Here is a 22,326-nt window from a genome sequence, read left to right on the forward strand (position 1 = left end):
TTAGAACAATATTTATTGAATCAAACAAAAACAGTATAATATTTATTATTATCAGTACAATACATCAAATCCGAGTCGTTTGTAAACGCGATTTCGAAGCGTACGGACCGAATCGGTGCGAGAACCGCACGTCTACGGGTTCGAAAATAAGTATACTACGCGAAAAAAAGAGCAGTTGGCGCTATTAAAGACGAAAAAGATCGGAAAAAAAACGAAAAAACCGATAAAAACGAACGTCGGCCGCGTCGGAAACGGAACGGAAAGGCGAAGCGTTCGGAGCGATTTCAAGTGAAAACCGATTTTAAAAGAAACGCACTACACTTTTAACAGTTTAAACGTAAAAAAAGGCGACAGAAAAGGGCGTAAAAGTAGAAAAATCGAGTAAAAACGAGGTAAAAACGTTGATTTTTTTTCGAAAAACGGTACGAACGAACGAACGTACGGATTCGATGTTTATTGATAGGTAACGATGAATAGTATATAGAAAAATAAATGATAAACGGCCGCCCGGCGAGGAAGTAACTCAAGTAACGCGATTGGCCGGTCTTAGGGAATCCGTAGAAGAAAAACGGAATTCTTCCATGGGTGGCTTAGAGCGATATATATAGGGATTCACGTTTTATTATATAAGAGAATAAGAGAATAGCCCTCCGTGCGGTCCGTGCTAGCTGGGGGAGACCCCCAGACCCCCTTGGTCGGTGAAAAGTGGGTACCGATGGTGGACGTAGAGTCGTTGGAATTATTAAAATCATTGCTGTACTCGCCAGTCGATAATCAAAAGTCGTAGCAGGTGATAACGATTTATGATGAGGCGTGGAGGTATCGTTTCGAAAGCGGTAAATTTGAAATCCCAGTTTAATAGTCGATACGGTCCAGTCTTGTGCTGTTATGAATGTCGAAACGAAAAGCGTAAAGCCGAAAGCCGTATTTAAATGTCTAGCAAGTCAGTCACGTCAAGTGAATACCGATTTCGGAGAGTATATCGTTAGAATTATGTACATAGCGCCTGTAACGTCGCACTACGTCCTACCATACTGGTAGACGATATGAGTAGGTAATACGATTGACGTCGCGATATGTGGATTAATGATAATGGGTTTTTGATGAGGCCCACCGGTGAGGTGGTAATCCATCGAAAGCGACAATATTTGAAAACCGTGTTCGAGCATCTATCGATTCGTTAGGGAGTTGGTAATCAAATGTAGACCTTTTAGTGGGCCTCGCATGAAACGTTCAAAACTGTAAGGTTTAATGCTGTATCATATATACAATATCTCAATACCATAATTAGTCAATTAATCAGCCACACCGTCACAATACAAATTAAAGGATAAATGTTAAAAAGTACCAATAAAAACAAAATGACAGACGAATACGAATACATTGCAATGTCTGATGTGTTTTGGCAGAGAATAAATTAAGAATAATTGTTATTGTCATTGCCCACCAAATGAGTACACTATAAAATCCTGTACACATGCCATAGTAACATACCCCCAGACCCCCTTGGTCGGTGAAAAGTGGGTATCGATGGTGGAGACAGAGTCGTTGGAATTATTAAAATCTTTACTGTACTCGCTGGTCAATACTCAAAAGTCGTAGCAGGTGATAACGATTTCTGATAAGGCGTGGAGGTATCGTTTCGAAAGCGGAAAATTTGAAATTCCAGTTTAACAGTCGATACGGTCCAGTCTTGTGCTGTTATGAATGTCGAAACGAAAAGCGTAAAGCCGAATGCCGTATTTAAATGTCTAGCAAGTCAGTCACGTCAAGTGAATACCGATTTCGGAGACTATATGGTTAGAATTATGTACATAGCGCCTGTAATGTTGCACTACCATAATGGTAGACGATATGAGTATAGGTAATACGATTGACGTCGCGATATGTGGATTTATAATAAAGGGTTTTTGTGGTGGTAATCCATCGAAGGCGGCAATATTTGAAAACCGTTCGAGCGTCTATCAATTTGTATTAGAGAGTCGGTAATCAAAAGTCGACCTTTAGTGTGCCCCACATTAAACGTAAAATATAATATCATATACAATATCTCAATATCATAATTAATCAATTAATCGTCCACACTGTCGTTTTTGTCGAGTGCACTAAAACAATACAAATTAAAGGATAAATGTTAAAAATGACCAATAACAATGAAATGAAACCGACGGACTACTTGTGTTGGTAAGGATAAACGTAAAAATGTCCGACGTGTCAATGACATAAAGTGAATTACACACATACCTAAGCAATACCTACATCATCAAGAGTGTATAGTGTAGGTACATGATAAATACCCACGCATGGAAACGCCATCGACACCGTCAACGTTTATACAGATCACACAAAGTCGAACCAAAATTGACATTTTAACATTTTAAAAGCAAACAGAAACAGTTGTTTTTAAATATTATTTGTACATGGTACATTATTATTATTATTGCATTACTATTATTTTAACGTCAAAAGTAACATGACATCATAATATTATGGTGGTATAAAGAGTGGAAAATAACTTTTAAAAGGCAGTGATTGAAAAATATATGTGAGGGGCTGAAGGCCTCCTAATTTTTTTACTTTAATTGCGCCTATGGGGTGTGTTTGTATGTGCAATACAATTGAAGTACGGTTAGGTTAAAATACAGATATAAGAAGATCAGTTGATGAGTTTGTACATTCATATTTATAAAATATAAGCACTCTATAAAAGTAAGTGTAGATACTATAATTATATGGTAAGTCTGAGCCATCGGAGGTGAATATTTGTATCAGATACTTGTGGTATAATGTGAGTACTATGTAATTGTGTTGTTGTGAAAATGTATAAGTGTACCTTTTATTGAGTGCGTGTGTGAACTATGCAATAGAAACATAGTTCAACACAGTTTTACCAAAACAATATTAATACGGTCAAATTATTCAATTGTATTTTGTTTTGAGCAGTACAACAAAACAGAAGAACTACTTTTTTGACCACTGATAACTTACTTTATCTTACATATAAAATCAGCAATTTTCACGGTGTATATAGTAATAAACATTATATAACAACATTAAAAGATATTCGATTGCAAGTTATAAGTACATTATGTACATTTTTTCAATTCTATATCTTATAAATGGCGTGTTTAAGACAACAAAAAATACATTTATATGTTAATAGCAATTCATGGTGATACATAATAATAAGTTAACTTAAGCATATACGATATACAGTTAGTTCTAAAGTATAGGGAGCATTGATAAGAGTACAGCATGTGGAATGATGAAATCCGTAGTACACATTTTACAATTAATAAAGAATTCAGTAGAATAAGCCATTTAGCAGAACTCAACTGTTTGTAGTTAAAATACCTAGGTACTGATGTGTTATGTATGTAGGTACAGACAAACAACTGTTTAAGAAAACATATAAGTATAAGTTGATAATATGGTTGTGAGTTGTAACACATTTAGTGTAGGTGTAAGTGTGTGTGTCTGTCATAGGCGCTGTAATGGGGGAGAGGCTGTAGGGCTAAGCCCCCTTAAAAAACATTCAAAGTCCCCCTAAAAACCACGCAGCTTTATATTATAATATTGATAAATTAAAAAAACAATAAGTGATTACTATTGAAAAAACGAATAATAGACAACTTGTTAAAATTAAACTTTGAAGGATCATCATTACTTATAAATCAATATTTGATTGAAGTTATACCTTATGAATTGAAATGTGAGATGATTGTTTTGAAAAATATGATGAAATGAGTTACTAACTAATATATCTAAAGATACAGTTCCAAATCTTTTTGAAATGATTCAATTAGCTTTCACTCTTCAGGTCAATTCTGTCTACTTGCAAACGGCCATTTTCTGCAATTTGAAGAAATAACAATTACCTCAAATCTACTATTATGTCAAAAGAACGGTTTTCGAAATAAGCAATACTTCATATTGATAGAGATATTATATTGTTGACAACGAAATTATTTTAAATAGAAAAATAAGAATATAAAATGTAAAAACTGTATTAAATCTGTTACTTATACTTATAAAAGTTCATTATTGTTTTATTTCTTATTTTTAAGTTTTACTTGCCTTACAATTAGCACATTTTTATAGAGGATAAAGGATAACTTCTGATAGTCAATGATTGTAAAATATATGTGAGGGGCTGTGATGTGTGTGTGTTCGTATGTACACAGTTTTACCTAATTAACACTAATAAAATCATAATGTTGGTTAATCTACTTGTGACAGAAAATTTGAGACAAAAATTGTTGAATGTTCTCATGTGTTGTTAACTGTACAGTATAGTCTATACTATATGCATTAAGTGGGTAAGATTTATGTTTTGCAGAATATTTATATCAGATACTTGTAGTATCATGTGAGTACCTACAGTGCACTTATATGAAAGAAAGTCCACTATAATATACTGTGAAATGTATAAGTTTTTTGTTCATTTGTTAAAGGTACATTTAAAATAAAAGTGAGCTATAACTTATAAATAACTGTAACTCTACTTATGGTGTGTGTGTGTAAACTATGCAAAAGAAACATAGTTCCATACAGTTATACCTCAACAACATATTATTAGGTTAACAACATAAAATTTTCAATTGTGTTTTATACTGAGCAGTAGAACAAAACAGAAGAATGTTTAATTGGTGTGTTCATATAATCTTTATAATAATTTATTTATAAGTGTTTAATATGCCTATGAGTTTTGCAGAAACAAAATTTGTTATTGACTCTACAACATTAAGTGTAGGCACCCATATGTAGTGTTATGTAATTTACTTTCAACAGTATGATTGGAGTGAGAAATGTTTATGTCTTGAGTACAGAAGTTGGAATGATGAAATCCCTAGTACACGTCTCACAAATAAAAATTTCAGTAGAAAGCCATTTAGCAGAACACAACAGGTGGTTTTAACTGTTTGTAGTTAAAGTACCTATAGATACCAATGTGTTATGAGTAACATTAAAATTGTAACACTATTTAATGTAGATGTGTATGTGTGTGTTAGTATATACAATACAATTAAGACATAGTTTTACCTAATTAACATTAATACAATCCATAGGCAAAATCAATAACAACAGTAGTCAGTAGAACAAAACTGCTATAAGATGAGTTATGAAATTTTAACATTTGTTAATCTACTTGAATGAGCTTATGTATTAGTAACTGCAGTAAGTGTAGGTACTATACTATATGTATTAACTATTATGTGAATTTATAAATTACATAGGTATATGATTGTATGAATACAGTCCAAGAAAGTCCATAATGTGTTTTGTTCATCTGTTATAACTTATAAATAAATGTAACTCTACTTATAGTGTGTGTGTGTGAACTATTTACCTAAACAACATTATAAAATATGGAATATTCAAATGTTTAATTGGTGTATTCATACATACATATTTATAATATTTATATTAATTTATTTATGTTGATTAGGCTGAAACAATAAGTGTTTAATATGCCTGTGAGTTTTGCAGAAACAAAATGTGTTGTTGACTCTACAGCAGTAAGTGTAGGAACCCATATGCGTTAAGTGAATAACTATGAACTGTGTGATCAGAGTGAGAAAGGTTTATGTCTTGATTACGTCATTTGGAAGTCCATTATAACATACCGTGAAATGTATAAGTGTTTTGTTATAAGTGAGTTATAACTTATAAATAACTGTAACTCTACTTATTGTCTGTCACACACAGTGTGTGGGTGTGTGTGTGTTTGTGTATGACCTATGCAATAGAAATATTCAATTATATTTTGTTTTGAGCAGTAGAATTTTCGCAGTGTATAATAGTAATAAACGTTATATTGTTGTATAACAACATTAAACATTATTTTTTAAATCTATATAACATAGTGAAATTAATTATACTACAATACATTATTAATATGTTAACAGCAATTCATGGTGATATATAATGCTAAGGTTACATAAACAAATTTCAAATATTAAGTTAACTTAAGCATTTACAACGTACAATTAGTTCTATCAACACGGCAAATAAAGTATTGAAATAATCTAACGACATAGGGATCATTGAAAAGAGTACAGCATGTGAAATGATGAAGCCATTTAGCAGAACTCAACATGTAATTTAAATACCTAGGTACCAATGGATCACGTAAAGGGCCGTATTTAAGAATTTGACACCAAGAGGCAAAAAAAAATAGTAAAATATGCCTCATTAATCATTATACAAAATACAATTAGCTGCTCTCTCAGCCGCCTGGGGCAACAGTACCCTGTATCTCCCCCCCCCAAATACGGCTTTAGTTATGTATAAACAGACAATCAACTGTGTAAGAAAACGTATAAGTATAAATTGATATGGTACCTAGTGAGTTATGAGTAGCAAGGTAACTTTAAAATTGTAACACTGCAGCTTATTGTAGGTGTGTGTGTGTGTGTGTGTGTGTGTGGGTAATATGCAAAAGAAACATACAGTTCCATACAGTTATACCTTAACAACATATTATTCAATTGTAATTTATATTGAGCAGTAGAACAAAACAGAAGAATGTTTAATTGGCGTGTTCATACACACATATTCATAACCTTTATAATAATTTTTATTTATAAGTGTTTAATATGCCTATGAGTTTTGCAGAAACAAAATTTGTTGTTGACTCTACAACATTAAGTGTAGGCACCCATTACAGAATTTGGAACGATGGAATCCCTAGTACATGTCTCACCAATAAAGAATTCAGTAGAAATCCATTTAGCAGAACTCAACAGGTGGTTTTAACTGTTTGTAGTCAAAGTACCTAGATACCAATGTGTTATGAGTAACAGTTAAAGTAAAAGTTGTGTGTGTGTGTGTGAACTATTTACCTAAACAACATTCAAATACCGAATATTCAATTGTATATTGTTTTGAGCAGTAGAACAAAACGGAAGAACATATACATTTTTATAATCTTTATATTAATTCATCTATGTGTTCATTGGTCATATAATAAACGGTCAATTTGGAATTGTAAAGCAGTAAAACAACACAAATAAGAGGATAAATGTTAAAAAGTCCCAGTAAAAATGAAATGAAACTGACAGGTATTGTTGCTGTATACTGAACAATAATTATTGCAAAACGGACAAATCATTACAGTTATTATTAAAACTTGAATAAAATGCAAGAACTTTATGCTGCCATGGTAATACGTCATATATAATTCTATAGACATATAATAATAATATGTCACCGTTACCGAATGAGGCAAAGTATAAAATTAAAACAAAATTACGTAAAAAAAAATGCAAAATATGAACCGGCCGCACGATCATCGTTGCCGCCGTCAAAACCGGCGCTCACGGATTCGATCTACACATCTACAGCTAACTATGCCTAACGCCTGAGGGGACCTACCTACTATTCGAGTTGCCGATTGATACGAAAACAACTACTGTTAAGCCGTTTTTCGCGGAACGAAAAGCAAATCAAACGTCGCTTAACCGATAGACTCCGTACGAATCGCGTACGCAAAAAAACCTATTCGGCGCGTACGTACAACGCGGCTTTCGTCGATATATATAATTTAATTAATATATATATATATATATATATATATATATATATATATATATATTATATATAATATGTTAAAATATAGGCTACGGGGACGTCGATCTGTAAACGCAACCGCGGGGGCCGCGGACCGAATCGGGGTACGAATCGGATACCGGCGGCTTCGAAAAGACGTCCGCCGAGCGATCAGCACACGGACGGCGTTTAAAAAGACGAAACCGATCAAAAACGACGGTAAAAAGGGAGAAATAACGGGCGACCAAACGACTCGAGGCGGCACCGTTTGCCGTCGAACCGATCGAGACGCGGACCTCGGACGACGGGACGCGAACGAAAACCGAACGGGGTCGAAGAGGCGCGATAAAAGGGCAAAAGAAGTCGAAAGAGTGAAAAAAAACGCGACGTTTTTGAAAAAACGCGGACGACGCGATAAGGACTGCGGGCCGAGATAACGATGGTAGGCCGAGGACGACGTATAAACGGTACGGTTCCCCAAGGACGTCGTAAGAGCCGGCACGGGGAGCGCCACCGTCTTAGCCGTGCCAGTGCGTTGCGCATTACAAGTAACCACATTACGCCATTACGACAATCGGTTTGTCTTTCTCAACTGTTCAGTGTTCACTTATGCAATCTCATTTGGTATGTCGTGTTTCGTGTAGACGTGTAGTCTGTACTTTTCTTTCTAACTGACAACAGTTTTGACATAGATTTATAGCTAAGAAGATTTTAGTAAACAGTATTCTCTCATAACGATTGTAAAATCAAATTATAAGTTTTTAAACTGAATAAAATAAAATATATGTAGTGTTCCTATTCCATTCAAATTTCATCTTCGGTTTCGGTGAGTGACAAAAAATATAATCAAATAATATTTAACTTTAATACATATTTTCTTACGATGAGTATCTAGTCATATTTAACTGGAAATTAACAATTCTATAGAACTAATGTTTGGTTGTTGTTACACATTGTATACGTAGACTAATATATACTATTTTAGGTAGGTAAATAAATAACGATTAATCCAACTAAACATAGTTTTATAAATTAGGTAGTTAGGTATAATAATTTAGAACAAATTGGTTATTGATAGAAGATGAATAAATTAAAATAATTTTAGATTTTTCTTATTTAATTAATAAACATGGTTTTTGCTATCTATTTTGTTTTGAATCAAGTCTCATATATTATAACATTGTATACTGGTTACACAACTGATACGTAAAATACTATGAATTTGTGTCCCCTTTCATAATGTACCGTTTAATGCAAGCAGATAGCTATCAGTTGTCACTAATTTTTTTCCACGGTTGTTTACCCTCAACCATGGTTATTCCTATTAAATATTAAAACAATTAAAGATAAATTAATGATACGTATATAGATATAACTACCTGAAATGTTTAAAATTTTTCCACCTGGAGCGATTAGTTAAGTTTTAAATGCCTTTTCATGACCAATCGAGGAGGGCCATTTTTTTCGACTAGTTGTTTTATCACATATCAGTATATCTTTATTAATACTTATAACTCATAAACTACTTATGAACAATTTAATTTTAATATATCTAAGTAGGTACATAGTACAAAGTATATCGAATAAGGAGTGTCATTAAAAATTATTAATATGTATAATCTATTTAGAAAAAATCTTTTTTGTTTTAACTTAAAATTATGTAAAAACAGGGTTTGGAATGAATGCATTTTCAATGAATGCAATTCATGAGTACATTCAATTTTTACATTATGAATTATGATTGTGAATCGGGTTGTGAATGCATTTATTTCTCAAACAAATATGAATGGAAATTGAATGTAATTATGCATTCTTTTTCTAATCACATAGAAAATATATTAATATTATACTTTTAATACCAAAAAATAGTTTTTACTAGAGTCTATCTACTATCTACATAAGCTGCGGCAAGATTAGAATATTATCGTCTCAGTTTCAACCACAATAACAAATAATTATTATTTTTAATATTTTATTTATTTATATATATATATATATATATATATATATATACACAATATTATATAATATTGTTAATGCAGTTAATGTTTAAAATGTGTGTTATTTCAATTTGCTATACCTACCTCGTTTATTGATATGGTTCATGCAATATATAAAATGCCTCGTTAAACACAAAAAATAAATTAATATATTATGTTTTGTTCAAATAAAATAAAACATTTTTTTACATGAAAGTGGTTAAGAATGCATTCTTTTAATGAAATGCAAGTATGAATGCATTCTTTTTGAAAAATTGAATGTTGAGTGCTAATACATTCAATTTTAAGCTCTGTGAATGTGAATGCATTTATTTTTTGAATGAATGTTCCAAACCCTGTGTAAAAACAAACTATATCAAACTAAACTTTGATATTTGTCTTATGTTATATATGTTATATTTATCTCTGTATATATTCTTTTCAGACTGGCCATTAAAATCGTTGTTGGGTTAAGTTACATAATTTACACTAATCTGCAGTTACTGATCATTGTCAATTGGTTGTACCGGCATGGCGGCATTATCAGGTCGGAGGAGTTTATTATTATCATTGTTGTATATTTCAATATATTTTGTATTTTTAGTCAATTGCATTGAGCGTACTATATGTCATTACTGGTTTCGTTATTATTACGTATTTGTATATATAAGTATTGAGCACTATCCCACCAACATATTAAATTGTAATGTTAAAATTTGCAATTTATGAAGATTTCTTGTTTCTAATGCCTTTATGTATGTGTTGGTGTGATATAAGCTACTTTTATATTTTAAACAATATTAATTAATTTTAACTATGCACTTAATTTTTAAAATATAATACTGGATTCAAATAATTTTTTTTTTTTTCAGTAAAAGTCTTCAGTTGCTCAATTTGCAATGAACCTTTAGGAGATACTCCATTCTCTACACTATGTGGACACATGTTCCACTATAATTGTATTTCTCAATGGCTGTTTCGGTAAAACATATATTTTAATACTGTTTAATATAAAATTATTGTTAGATTAAATAATTAAATTTTTTATGTTATTTTATTTCCAAAGGTCAGGATCAGAAACATGTCCAAATTGTAGAACCCATGTACCAAGATTCAGTTTACTCCAACTTTTTCCATCTGAAGATGATAAGTTTTGGGTAAAAACCAAAGAAGAACTGGAATTGTTACAGTAAATATTTGTTTACGTACAAAGAATATCATACAAAAAATGAATTTAATTAATTTAAAAATGATTAAAAAATAAGTTATTTAATACTTGTTTGTGGTTCCAAAACCTTCTTATATAATTACTGATTTTGGTTGCCAAGCATATATCTGTTAACAAACATATTTATATAGAACTATTGGATTTTTAGTGGTCTAAGTCAATATATGTTTTCGTTAGCCAATTTGAACAAAACATACATTTCTTTCATTATTTCAACTTGGATATTAATGAACAATACTTATCTAGATCACAATAATTTTGATTAAAAACAAAACTTATATAAAATAGATGTGTTTCAATTTTTAATAAAAACACTGTCAATATATCTAATTTAAAAGCTTTTAATTAAATTAATAACAAATTCGTTCATCTATGTATATTAACTGAAGTCTGACATCTTGATAGACTTACAACATTTAAATTAAATGTATATATGAAGTATATTACTTTGTAAGAAATTAAACTTTATAGAAAAGTGATTAAAATGTCATTCTTAATTTTATCTAATAAACGCAATAATTAAGGATTATTAAAAATGGAAAGTATTAAATACATAATTAAACAAAAATGTATTACAGGCATTGCAGCAATAAATTATTAGGAATTAATAACATGTGTTTAATGATTTTGATTCATAGAACAGAAATTCTAAAATAATACTTTTCAAATGTCAATAATTAATTTGTATAATTCTATAATAAATTTTCTTTTAGGAAGAAATTAAAAAGTGTCAGGATGTGTAATGCAGATTATAAAAACAAAATGAATAATCTCACATTAAAACTAAATGCTGCTGAAGAGAACTTAGATAAAAGCAATAAAGAATTTAATGATATTAATACCAAATATTCAAATCACTGTAATAATTGTGTTAATCTCATTGCAAAAGTAGATAAAGAGTAAGTAATCTTGTTAGTTATCAAACAATGACATTTTTAAATATCCATAAATTATTATTTGTATACATAACAGGACATTAGATTGCAAATATAATCAAGAGAAATCAACAAGAATATTATTACAGAAAGAATGTTATGAATACCATTCTATCGTTTCAGCAGAGCTTAAGTAATTATATATGTTTTTGTTGATTCTGTGTATTTTAGTGTAAATTGAGTATTGAAATATTTATTAATTTCTTATTTTTTACTAATTAGGGAGTTACAATCTGAAATAGAAAATTTAAAATCGGAAAAGAATTATTTTCAAAAAAAATGTCATGATCTTGAACTATCAAGTACATCATCAAAGGTATATATTTTTATATTTCTTGTTTGTATTATGTTCTCATATGATGAACAATTATTATTGTGTTATGTGATACATAATATATTAATATATATGTTTTGACTTAAATTTGAATTTTGAGAGTTTTTATAAGGCAAACAAAAAGACAATTTATTTATATTCAAGTGTTATAAATATTTAAGTACTTCGACATACGTACTTAAGTAGTTCAAATTAAAGGTCATTCAGTAAAATGATTTAATATTATTTGCTCATCTTGTTCATTTGAATTATTTTAGATACTTACTAGAAGCATAAGCACACTTTCACGTCAAATACAGTCTTCGGCTCAATGTAAGATAATATTATTAAAAAAATATTCTACAGTAAAAACAATAACATTATAAGCTTAATAAGTAAACTTAAATAATATTACATTTATTATTAAAATATTAAGCAAATAGATAGTAGCTTTGTTCTATTCTATATTTTTTTAGCATATGTTATGAACTAGAATCTAAATGACGGAATGATAATCCAAATAAAATGATTCCCAGCATCTCATGTGCAATATGTTTTATCACCTGGATATAACAATTTGATTCTTTGGGTCCTTTGGAAATCGTTTTAAGCTGATTCTACTTTAATTAAAATCAATAAAACTTAAATTATTTTATTTTTATATAAAAATATATAATTGATGTAAAGTAAACAAATTTTGTATAAAATACGTTTTTTCTGTGCGTTAAATTTATAATGGCTTATAATATATTCAATTTCTAGACATTGACAGAATTCACAATTTACGAATTATTTCAAGTAATCGTAAAACTTTGAAATTCAAGTGATATATAAAATTAATATATTATAGTATATTATACCAGCAAATTATTTTTTTCTGATTAAGTAGGAAAATTTGTGGGGAATCTTTATTAAAATGTCTAATGTTTGATATCAGAAGAAATACTTTTATGAACTTCCAAATGAAGAATAGTTTGCATATTCTTACGATTTATAGTTTACCTTTATGCTGGCTTTTCACATTCACTACCTTTAATTTTTAAGTTCTATTACTGCTTGTAAAATATATGTCCCCTTAATAGTTAATAAAATACAATATTATTAATAATATGTATTATTGTAATATTACTATGAAGTATAAAGTATTATTTTTTTCAATTTTCAGCATCTCCTGATGGCTTTCTATCGAACTGTCATTTTTGGATTGTCAATGAACTTGAAAAAGTATCAGGAGCGACCAATCACATACACTTCAATGTACAACGTGTTTTAGAGCACGGTGGAACTGTTGCATATCATTATACAAATATGGTTACACATGTCATTGGCGTTTCTCGGAAAAATTCAGATGTTCTTAGAGTAAAAATAATATTTTTATATCTTATTTAAATGTAATAACTGATTGACATATTAATTTTTCAGGGTTTAAAAGAACGTAAAAAATGTGCAACTGATTACTGGCTCAGTGATGTTATAAGTGAAAGAAAAATGATAAAACCATGGTTACCTCATCATTTTCCAATGCCATACTGGTAAAATATTTTTTGTTTATTTACTCGTATATATTTATAAATGTGTAATCAAACCTTTATTTAACAAAACTTTCCAAGAAAAAAAAGATTTTATGGAACTATGAAATTTTCATTCAAAAACGTTTTTATTTAAACAATTCATTTTGTTTTACATTTTTCAAACAAATGTAAAAACTTTTATTATTTATAGGATTCACCCTCATCAAGAGTATGAATTGTATGCTATCATGCCTTGTCAAATTTTATTACCTTAGATTATTATTATTTATGATAATATATAAGATACGATGTACTTTAAAACAGTTTTCTTCTATTTGTCACTAGTTGTTCATTAATTTGTGTTGCATGTTGTACATGTATAAGTAAGATCTAGAATTTCAAAAAAATAATTTTAAGTATCACAGATAAAACAAGATGATCAAAATTTAGTGTAAAAAAAGTTATTTGGAATTATGTCCAGTACAATAAAAAAAACTAGTATTGAAGTAAAAAACATTATAATTTCTATTTTAACAAAATAGAATTTCACAAGTTTTTTTCAATGAACCATTAAATTTGATCAGTAGAGGTTTTACTATGTATTATGTATGTAGTATATAACAGTTAATAGTTGAGCCCAGTTCATCTGTATTATCCTTTAAGACACTGTACTTGTATGTATTGTCTCCTTCTTACAGTGCATAACATGGCAAATTTACACTCAGCAGATCATGTTAAGCTCCATTAGTTTAAAAATTAAAGTGACTTGTCCTCTCATAAAATTTAAAGAACATTATCTGTGTATTTTATGATAGTTCAATTTTTAAGTTGTTATGAGGATTTTTAATTAACACTATAGTATGTAGGAAAAACTTGCTCTAAAATTGTACTATTTTAAATTATCCACATAAAAACACAAATAATGTGCTTTTTACATTTTATGAGAGGTCCCATAAATTTTTAAACTTACCGAGCTAAATATTCGAGATAAATTATCTGTTACGCACTTGTAAGATGGAGACAACACATGCGGGTATAGTGTTCTCTTAATAATTAATCTTAAGTTCACATTAAAATCAATTTTGTTTATTTTTACTACAAATTTTGCTAAAACTACAAATTTAATTTATTATTTCATTGTCATAACTGATTAATTTTTATTAAAAAAAAAATACAACTTTAAATTGTTATCGTAAACACCATAATAATATATTAACGAATATGGCCGGTCAGTCTAAGATAACTTATCTTAGTTATATCTTATTGATGTTATTATTATTTTTTTTTACTCAGTATTATGGTAGGTTAATTTAATTTTTGCCAAAAGCATTGCATTTCTAAGCATTGTTAATATTTGATTTCTAACTATTTTAATACTCAAGTATATTATACAATACTTTGTTCAAGCTATGAAACATAATCGGTGGTTAATTTATGAAAAGGATCTATGTAATATTACACGCAAGTATTTAAAAAGTTTTTATTTCGGGGTGATTAATGGATGTGGCCCAACTGTTAACTAATGAAAACTGGTTACTGCCAACTGCATTTCTTAACTTGAACAGTGTAGATGGTAGTTGAAGCAATTAAGAGAATAAAAATGACCTCTTCAAAGTACTATTTAAATTGAATTTTAACAATTGCTCATAATAAAAATTATTGCCAATGATAATAAGAAATATTAAGATTATAAGAACTTAAACATTTTCTTGCATAAGCTGAATTAAAAAAAAAAAATAATAAATATTTTTTATTATTATGTTTCAGTGAAGATAATTTGCCTTTTGCAAATAAAGAAATAGCTATTGTGAATTTTGACAAAAACGAATATATTAAAATTAAAGTGATGGCTGAATGCTTAGGTGCTATGGTTATCAATAAAATTTCCCGTAGTACAGACATGGTAATTACTCTGAAGTAAGGATTTATTATTATTATTATTATTATATTTATATACTTTTAAAGGTCATAATATTATATTGTAATATAGGTATAGGTATTAAAAATAGTATCAAATGTATTTCAAAACAAAAATAAATGTCGAGATGTTATATTTATGAGATAAATAAACATTATATGTAGTGATGGGTCAAACTGAATTCTTAAAGCATTGCAAATCAGAACTATAATGACTTATAAATTATTTAAACTAACCCAAACCAAACTATAAACAATTTTAATTGAATTCAAATTTAAACTTCATTTCATTTTAATTTATCATACCTAATTGCAATAATATAAAATAAATGTCAATAGTTTAATATTATCATGATATTTACATTTTAATTAGGTACTATAAATAGAGAAAATTAATTTCATGTATTGTTTTACTCAGAATAATTTCAAATTTGATTACTTAACAGTAAAAGATACTTAATAGTTCAGTTCGTAATTTTTTTACACAGAGTTTGAATTTCAATACAAACCAAACGTGAAGGGATTGGTTTGGTTTGAGATTTAATCAGTTTGACTGGTAATATAAATATGATTGTTTTGAAGATTGTCTATGACCTAATTGTATTTTATTTAAACATCAAGTAATATAATATTTGATGGAAAAAAACTTTGTCAATGTTAATAAAAAAAATTAAAGTAATTTAAATTTAAAGCTTAAAGTAGGAGCACAATTTAAATGTGTTTATGTTAAAAATTGTTTTTAAAAATGATGTTTTTCATAAAATGTTTAATATTAAGTCCTTAATACAGTGAAAAACTAAAAAACTCCAAATGAAATTCAGCATCATGTGCTCTCATCATACTTGAACATACTGTTTACCACGAACTAAGATACACAGGACTGGAAACGAATGTTGATACAAGTACACCTTAATATTTAGATTGTGAGGGGAACGAGGGAATTTCGGTTCTAATCAACACTAGCACTCAACTCTAGGCTGTCGGCCGCTATCCGAGTGAATAATTATTATTTAATATTTATTAATTATTATTGATTTTGATATTTCTCATTTATGCATTTAAACCAAAAAGTTTTGAAAAATAGATTCGTTAAGGTCAAAAAATTATCATAGCAACTGGCAAGTAGCAACCCAAACATAATATGATAACAAAAATACACGATATAATATGTGTAACGTGTAAAAAAAAATAAAATATTTGAGCTGTTCTTTTTTATATTTTTGAATGTAGGACGTAGGTATCATGATTTCAAAATATTATTATATAATATAGATATTTACTATAATTTGTAATAATGTATTGTATAATTGTATTTAGTTGATAACATAATATCACAGATTATATAAAAATATAATATAATCTGTGATATTATTATGGAAATAAGACATAACATAAAAATCTAACACGGACTAAGATCTTAGTCCGCGGTGTCTAATATCTATTATATAGGAAGCATTTAAAAAATAAAAAATTAGTAGAACCTATTACCTATAATTTATAAAGTACCTAGTATCTATGTAGTAACAAGTTTAGATAACTTTTTTTGTAATTTTCTTTTTTAATTGTTTGTTTTGTGACAAAGTACACTGTTTCGTTCTCATAGTGATGTAGTATTGGAAAATATTAGTCATTATTTCTGTTTCAAACAGACACAATTATTATGAATTATAATTATAATATGTTAAGTAGGTATTAAATGTATGATAATATATTATAGGTAATATTGTATAATTATATATTTTCAAAGTATGAAAAAGGCAGGAAATTAAGCTCCTATTAATATTGATTAGCATGCTGATTTATTAATTTCTTGTTTTGGATACCTAGATGACGCTAGTAATGACAAGAACTCAAATCCCCCGTACCCCGCTCATTGTATACATTTTATTTATTTATTATTTTTATTATTTTTTTGTTTTTGGCCTTTAAGACCATCTAGCCAAAGAACATATCATCCCCCCATTGTATACATAAAGGAGGATTTACCTCTCACAACCCCCCCAACCTGTTTGTTTCCACCGTGTCCTATAAATATAAATTGTCTTACAGTATTATTAAATTAAAATTGTATAATTTTCTTCCAAATAATTAAAGTTACTTGCATTTATTATTATAGATTAGAAGGTGGAATGATAAAAAAAGCTTTAGCATTAAAGTTACCAGTGGTTAATGCTCAATGGATAACTGATGTATTTCTTAGTGAAAAAATTGGTTTACAAGATTTTAAACATAAAAAATACCAACAGTTTGATTTGTGCAAGTCATATTTAATGGATTACAATATGGTATCAAGTATAATGGGTATGCTAATCAGTTTTTATGAATTGACAAATTATACATTGAAATTTTAGTTTTACAAAGATTGTTCTTCTTAATTGTTCAAAATCAATAATTCATAACTATTTTTATTAAGTGGCTTGATAAAAATGAAAAATTGTGATAAATCGTGATTATGAAATTCCATTTTTTTTTCAGAGGCTTGGGAAAAACATTTAAATGTTTCTAGGTTACAATTTTCAACTAAAAAAGTTTGTAGTAAATCTACTCTTGCAAATAATAAAAGGAAAGCATGTGTTGTACAAGAAGTTTTAGAATCTGTTGATAATGATGATAATGACGGTATCACTTCTGTTGCAACCACATCCACTGAAACTAAACCACATATTAAATTTTCTAAAAAATCAATTAGGCAACCTAAAGACATGAAAAAGGTATTTTGTCATATTATTTTTTATTTTATAATTAAATTTTTTACTATACGTATTAAAAGGTTAAAATCAATTTTGCAGGGGAACAAAAACAAATAACAATTTATAATAAAGAACTCAAATGAATTTTCTATGTAACTTTACAACAGATTACTTGAAAGTAAATATCGAAATACTTTCATCCATTCTTAATATTTTTATGATAAATATATAATTTTAAATAGTTAATGTAGTGAACAAATTGAAAATTCAGTTTTAAAAAACCATCTGTTGCGTCATTATCTTAAATTTGTGTAATTTTTATGACATTTTTGTACTTTTATATATATAATTATAATATTGTATAAGTTTATATTAATTTTAAATCTTGTAATTTAATTTTTTTTTAATTCTTCAATATGATAATGTACTCTTATGAGTTGTTTGTTTGGAGCCCACCCAAAATACTTAAAATTAAATAAATGCATTAAAGTCATGAAAATGTGTAAATTATTTTCTAATGGTAATTTTATAAATACCTATCTTATTTTAACTTCTATTAGATTTGAAATATTAATACATGATACATTATGAGTTTTATTTATTAAAAATAAATTAAGACACATAAAGGCAGGTCACATCTCAACTCATAGTTTTAGGCAGCAATATTCTGGCCCTAACACCACTCACCATCTCAATTACTTTATAAACTTACTTATGTAAAAGTTCAGTTTATTTTAGTAAAAATCTATTTAAAACTAAAACCGTCAAGTGTTCACTCTCAAGTTGATATATGATGTATGAATTGACAAAATAAATAGAGACGTAACAATATTAGTTTCATTAATAGGTAAAATAAAACAATTAATGATTTATTGTTTAAGATGCAAAATGTTAAGTAATTGTAATAAATATACAAAAAGTAAAACATGATGTTCCTTCATTGAAATAAACATAATAATATAAAATACTTTTATCTTTTAATCATTATACTATACAGTGGCACAAATCCCTGGTTTAAAAGGGTTAGCACTTGAGCTGTCCTACTACGGTAGTATACGAATGAGACCGTTTTACCTTTTTAGCAACACGATTGAGAACGATTGTCGGCAGATCAAAGAAACAGTATTTCGTACTGTACGGGCGGAGGCTTTCAAGCAATATGAAAGGTTCCCCAACACCTAACGCTCTAAAAGGAGTGGACTGTATAACGAGGAACTCTGCTTACACACAACCATACATGTAAACGGAGGGTTCGCCTGCGATGAACAAGGGGTTGAGTGAAGCAATTAACAGTGTTGGGGCACCGAAATTATTAAATAATAAATCACAATATATAGTAACAAAATATATAATATAGTATATTAATATGATTATTAACGGGGTAATTATAAATATGACATAGACTACTCGTGCTATCCAATAATAATTAACTAACAATGGTTAGCATATGATGATACCAATAACAATTTAACTCAATATGAGTATGGTTAACACGTTGAGTGCCTCGTATCAACTGGGGCGCGTTGCACCAGAACCCGCGCGAAATCGGTCGCGCAATTACGTCGGTCGACTACGTGTCGACGTCGGCCCCCAGAGCAATACCTACCTATTATTATTTATTTATTATTATTATACCGTTGTCTTTTTCATACTTTTTAATTATTATTATTTAGTATTTGAATTACGAATACAATATAGTATAGTATATGGAATTTATTAAATAAAGTACACTTTAAATGCAACTCATAATTCCTTTTTTTATTAATAAAACATTTTTTTTACATGCGTAAAAAATAAAAACATCATAAAAAATCAAAATACAAATCATGATGTCACTTGTGATTTCTTAGTATCTAATATTACTAAATAAAGTTCACTTAAAATGCAACTCGCGTTTACTTTTTTCAAAAAACATTTTTTTTTTTTCATATAAGTGTAAAAAATCAAAAAAATACATAAAAAAAAATCATAATGCCACTTGCAAGGTTAAAATCTATTAGTTTTACGTTTTAATAATTATTAAATGTATAATACAATACGTTACTCATATAAAATAGTTAAAACAATTAAAAATTAAATTAAATAACATGATATAAAATGTAATATCTATAATATTATATTACTTATCTAAAAATAATTTTTATGTAGGTAATAATAATCAAAATAACAATGAAATGACTTACATTTTGCTATGATATTCTTCAAAACAGAGTTCCAAACATAATCCCGGTTGATCTTCACACTTATTGCAATAATAAATGGTTTCTACTCTTTTTCCCTTTGTGGCGCAAATTCGACATCTTTTACGAATATACCGTCTTTTATGATTTTTGTCCACTTTGATAGGAAAATGTTTTTGTGGTAATCGTGAATATGGTGGTTGTATTGGGTCCGAGATTGTGTCTTTATTAGAATAAAGCAAGCTATTGATGACTGATAATCGAAAATCATAATAGCTTATTTTTTTGACGTTTTTACAATACAGCAAATAAGAATTTAGTAACGTTATTTGCAAAAAATGAAACCCTATTTTTTTATACCACCTCAACGTTTTTCTTTCGCAAGGGTAATATGACATCATTTGGTCTTGCCGATCAATGCCGGACATAAACTTGTTGTACTCCGATATCGGCAAGGGCTTCAATTTGGATTTACCATATTTATTATGTACTTCTATCATTTCATTTTTGAACTCGGAACTTATAGCAAGGACTTCTCTTTTGTCTTTCCATTTGACTATACACACACCATATTTAGTATATTTACAAACGGATTCTCCAGTTTTAAGTTTTTTTGAAATGATTTCTTTCGGATTATTTTTTCGGTTGTTTCGTAGTGTCCCTGTGCAGTATGTCTTACGTTGTAGTAATAGTTGTCCATAAAGAGTGAGTGACCTTTATCCAAATAATTTTCCATCAGTTTATAAACAACATACTCTGTATGAGTTTGTTCAGGTGTACTATCAGTACCTTGCCCAGAATAAATAAGAATATTTAATACAAGTCCGTTAGGTTCAGTCAACATATAAAGTTTTATACCATATTTGTGGCGTTTATTTTTTATATATTGGCGGAAAACTAATCGGCCACGCCAAAGGACCATTGACTCGTCCAAGGATAATTGTTTAGACGGTTTATATACTTCGAGCATACGGTTATTGAAATACTCTAAAACTGGGTCGATTTTATATAATCGACTAGGTTTGGGATCATCAGGGTCAGGGTTGCGACTAAAATGTAATGCACGTGTTATCAGCATGTACCTGTTTCTACTCATAAAGTCACGAAAGCAATTTAAATTAAAAAGCTTATCGGTTTTCCAATAATCAGACATCCGTGGCATTTTTATTGTGCCTGTATGAAAAACTAATCCAAAAAAAGTTTTCAATTCATTTTTGGTAAGTTCGATCCATTTTGAAATTCGAGATTTATTACTGGACCTAGTCAAGAATAACTCGGCTGCATAATTATTTGTTTCCTCAAGGACGAAGTCATAAAAATCATCGGTCAATAGTAAGTCAAAAATATCAATTGGTTTGTCACCATTAGGCTTTATTTTTAATCCGGTATTTTCGTCAAAAACAATAAGGTCCAAATCTGGGGAATGATCTAACCAAATATTATTATGTGTTTGTGAATTTGTCAGATTCTTATTTTTTTTTCGATGAATTGTAGGTGGAGAGTTTATAAGTGGAGAAAGTTCATTTTGCATTAACATTTGATCGATATTATCTAAACGCAAAGGACTTACTTCTCTGATGATACTGTCATTTTCAATTTCGGACTCATTTTGCAAAACCTTTTCATTTACACAATAATCTGAATTGTCGTCCGCCGAATCACCTTCACCTAGATCTGTATCTGAGTCATAAGAAAACTGTTCATCAGACGATAATGGTTCTTCAAACATTTCAGAAATATCATGATCGGATAAACGTATTTTTTTAGTAACCGGTGATTTTGAACGATCATGGGACGTACCAGGTGTACAAAGAGAAGAATCCATTTTTTTGTAATTTGAATAATAAAATTTGTTCTTACATAAATAAAATAACAATAAAATGTATACGATTTATAACTAGCGATTCAAAATTATGAATAATAATACAGGTATATAAATAAACATATATTATATACGTCGATGTACACCGATACCATACAATATTGATTACTGAAAACTTCAGCGTGTTGAACGTGACTAAT

General features: G+C 28.8%; 1 protein-coding gene across 1 annotated transcript; it reads left to right on the plus strand.

Annotated features, from left to right (window-relative positions):
• The first annotated feature begins 8,156 nt into the window (after positions 1-8,156).
• Positions 8,157-18,425, plus strand: LOC149059816 (uncharacterized). The gene is made up of 13 exons (XM_089216413.1): positions 8,157-8,377; positions 9,976-10,077; positions 10,403-10,511; positions 10,597-10,719; positions 11,472-11,657; positions 11,731-11,826; positions 11,916-12,009; positions 12,285-12,339; positions 13,172-13,365; positions 13,429-13,538; positions 15,285-15,434; positions 17,551-18,145; positions 18,224-18,425. Exons 2-12 carry the CDS (start codon positions 10,062-10,064, stop codon positions 17,783-17,785), a joined length of 1,368 nt encoding a protein of 455 aa, XP_089072539.1. The 5' UTR covers positions 8,157-8,377; positions 9,976-10,061; the 3' UTR covers positions 17,786-18,145; positions 18,224-18,425.
• The last annotated feature ends 3,901 nt before the right edge of the window (positions 18,426-22,326 follow it).

Source organism: Diuraphis noxia, unplaced genomic scaffold, assembly GCF_037042655.1.
Source record: "Diuraphis noxia isolate RWA-SAM2 unplaced genomic scaffold, SU_Dnox_SAM2 contig0001, whole genome shotgun sequence".
Lineage (NCBI taxonomy): Eukaryota > Metazoa > Arthropoda > Insecta > Hemiptera > Aphididae > Diuraphis > Diuraphis noxia.

Bases quoted from the DNA above. Each gene is read 5' to 3' on its own strand.
- LOC149059816 (XM_089216413.1), top strand. The intron at 12,010-12,284 runs GTATATATTTTT...GAATTATTTTAG, and splicing joins TATCAAGTACATCATCAAAG to ATACTTACTAGAAGCATAAG. The intron at 13,539-15,284 runs GTAAAATATTTT...ATTATGTTTCAG, and splicing joins CATTTTCCAATGCCATACTG to TGAAGATAATTTGCCTTTTG.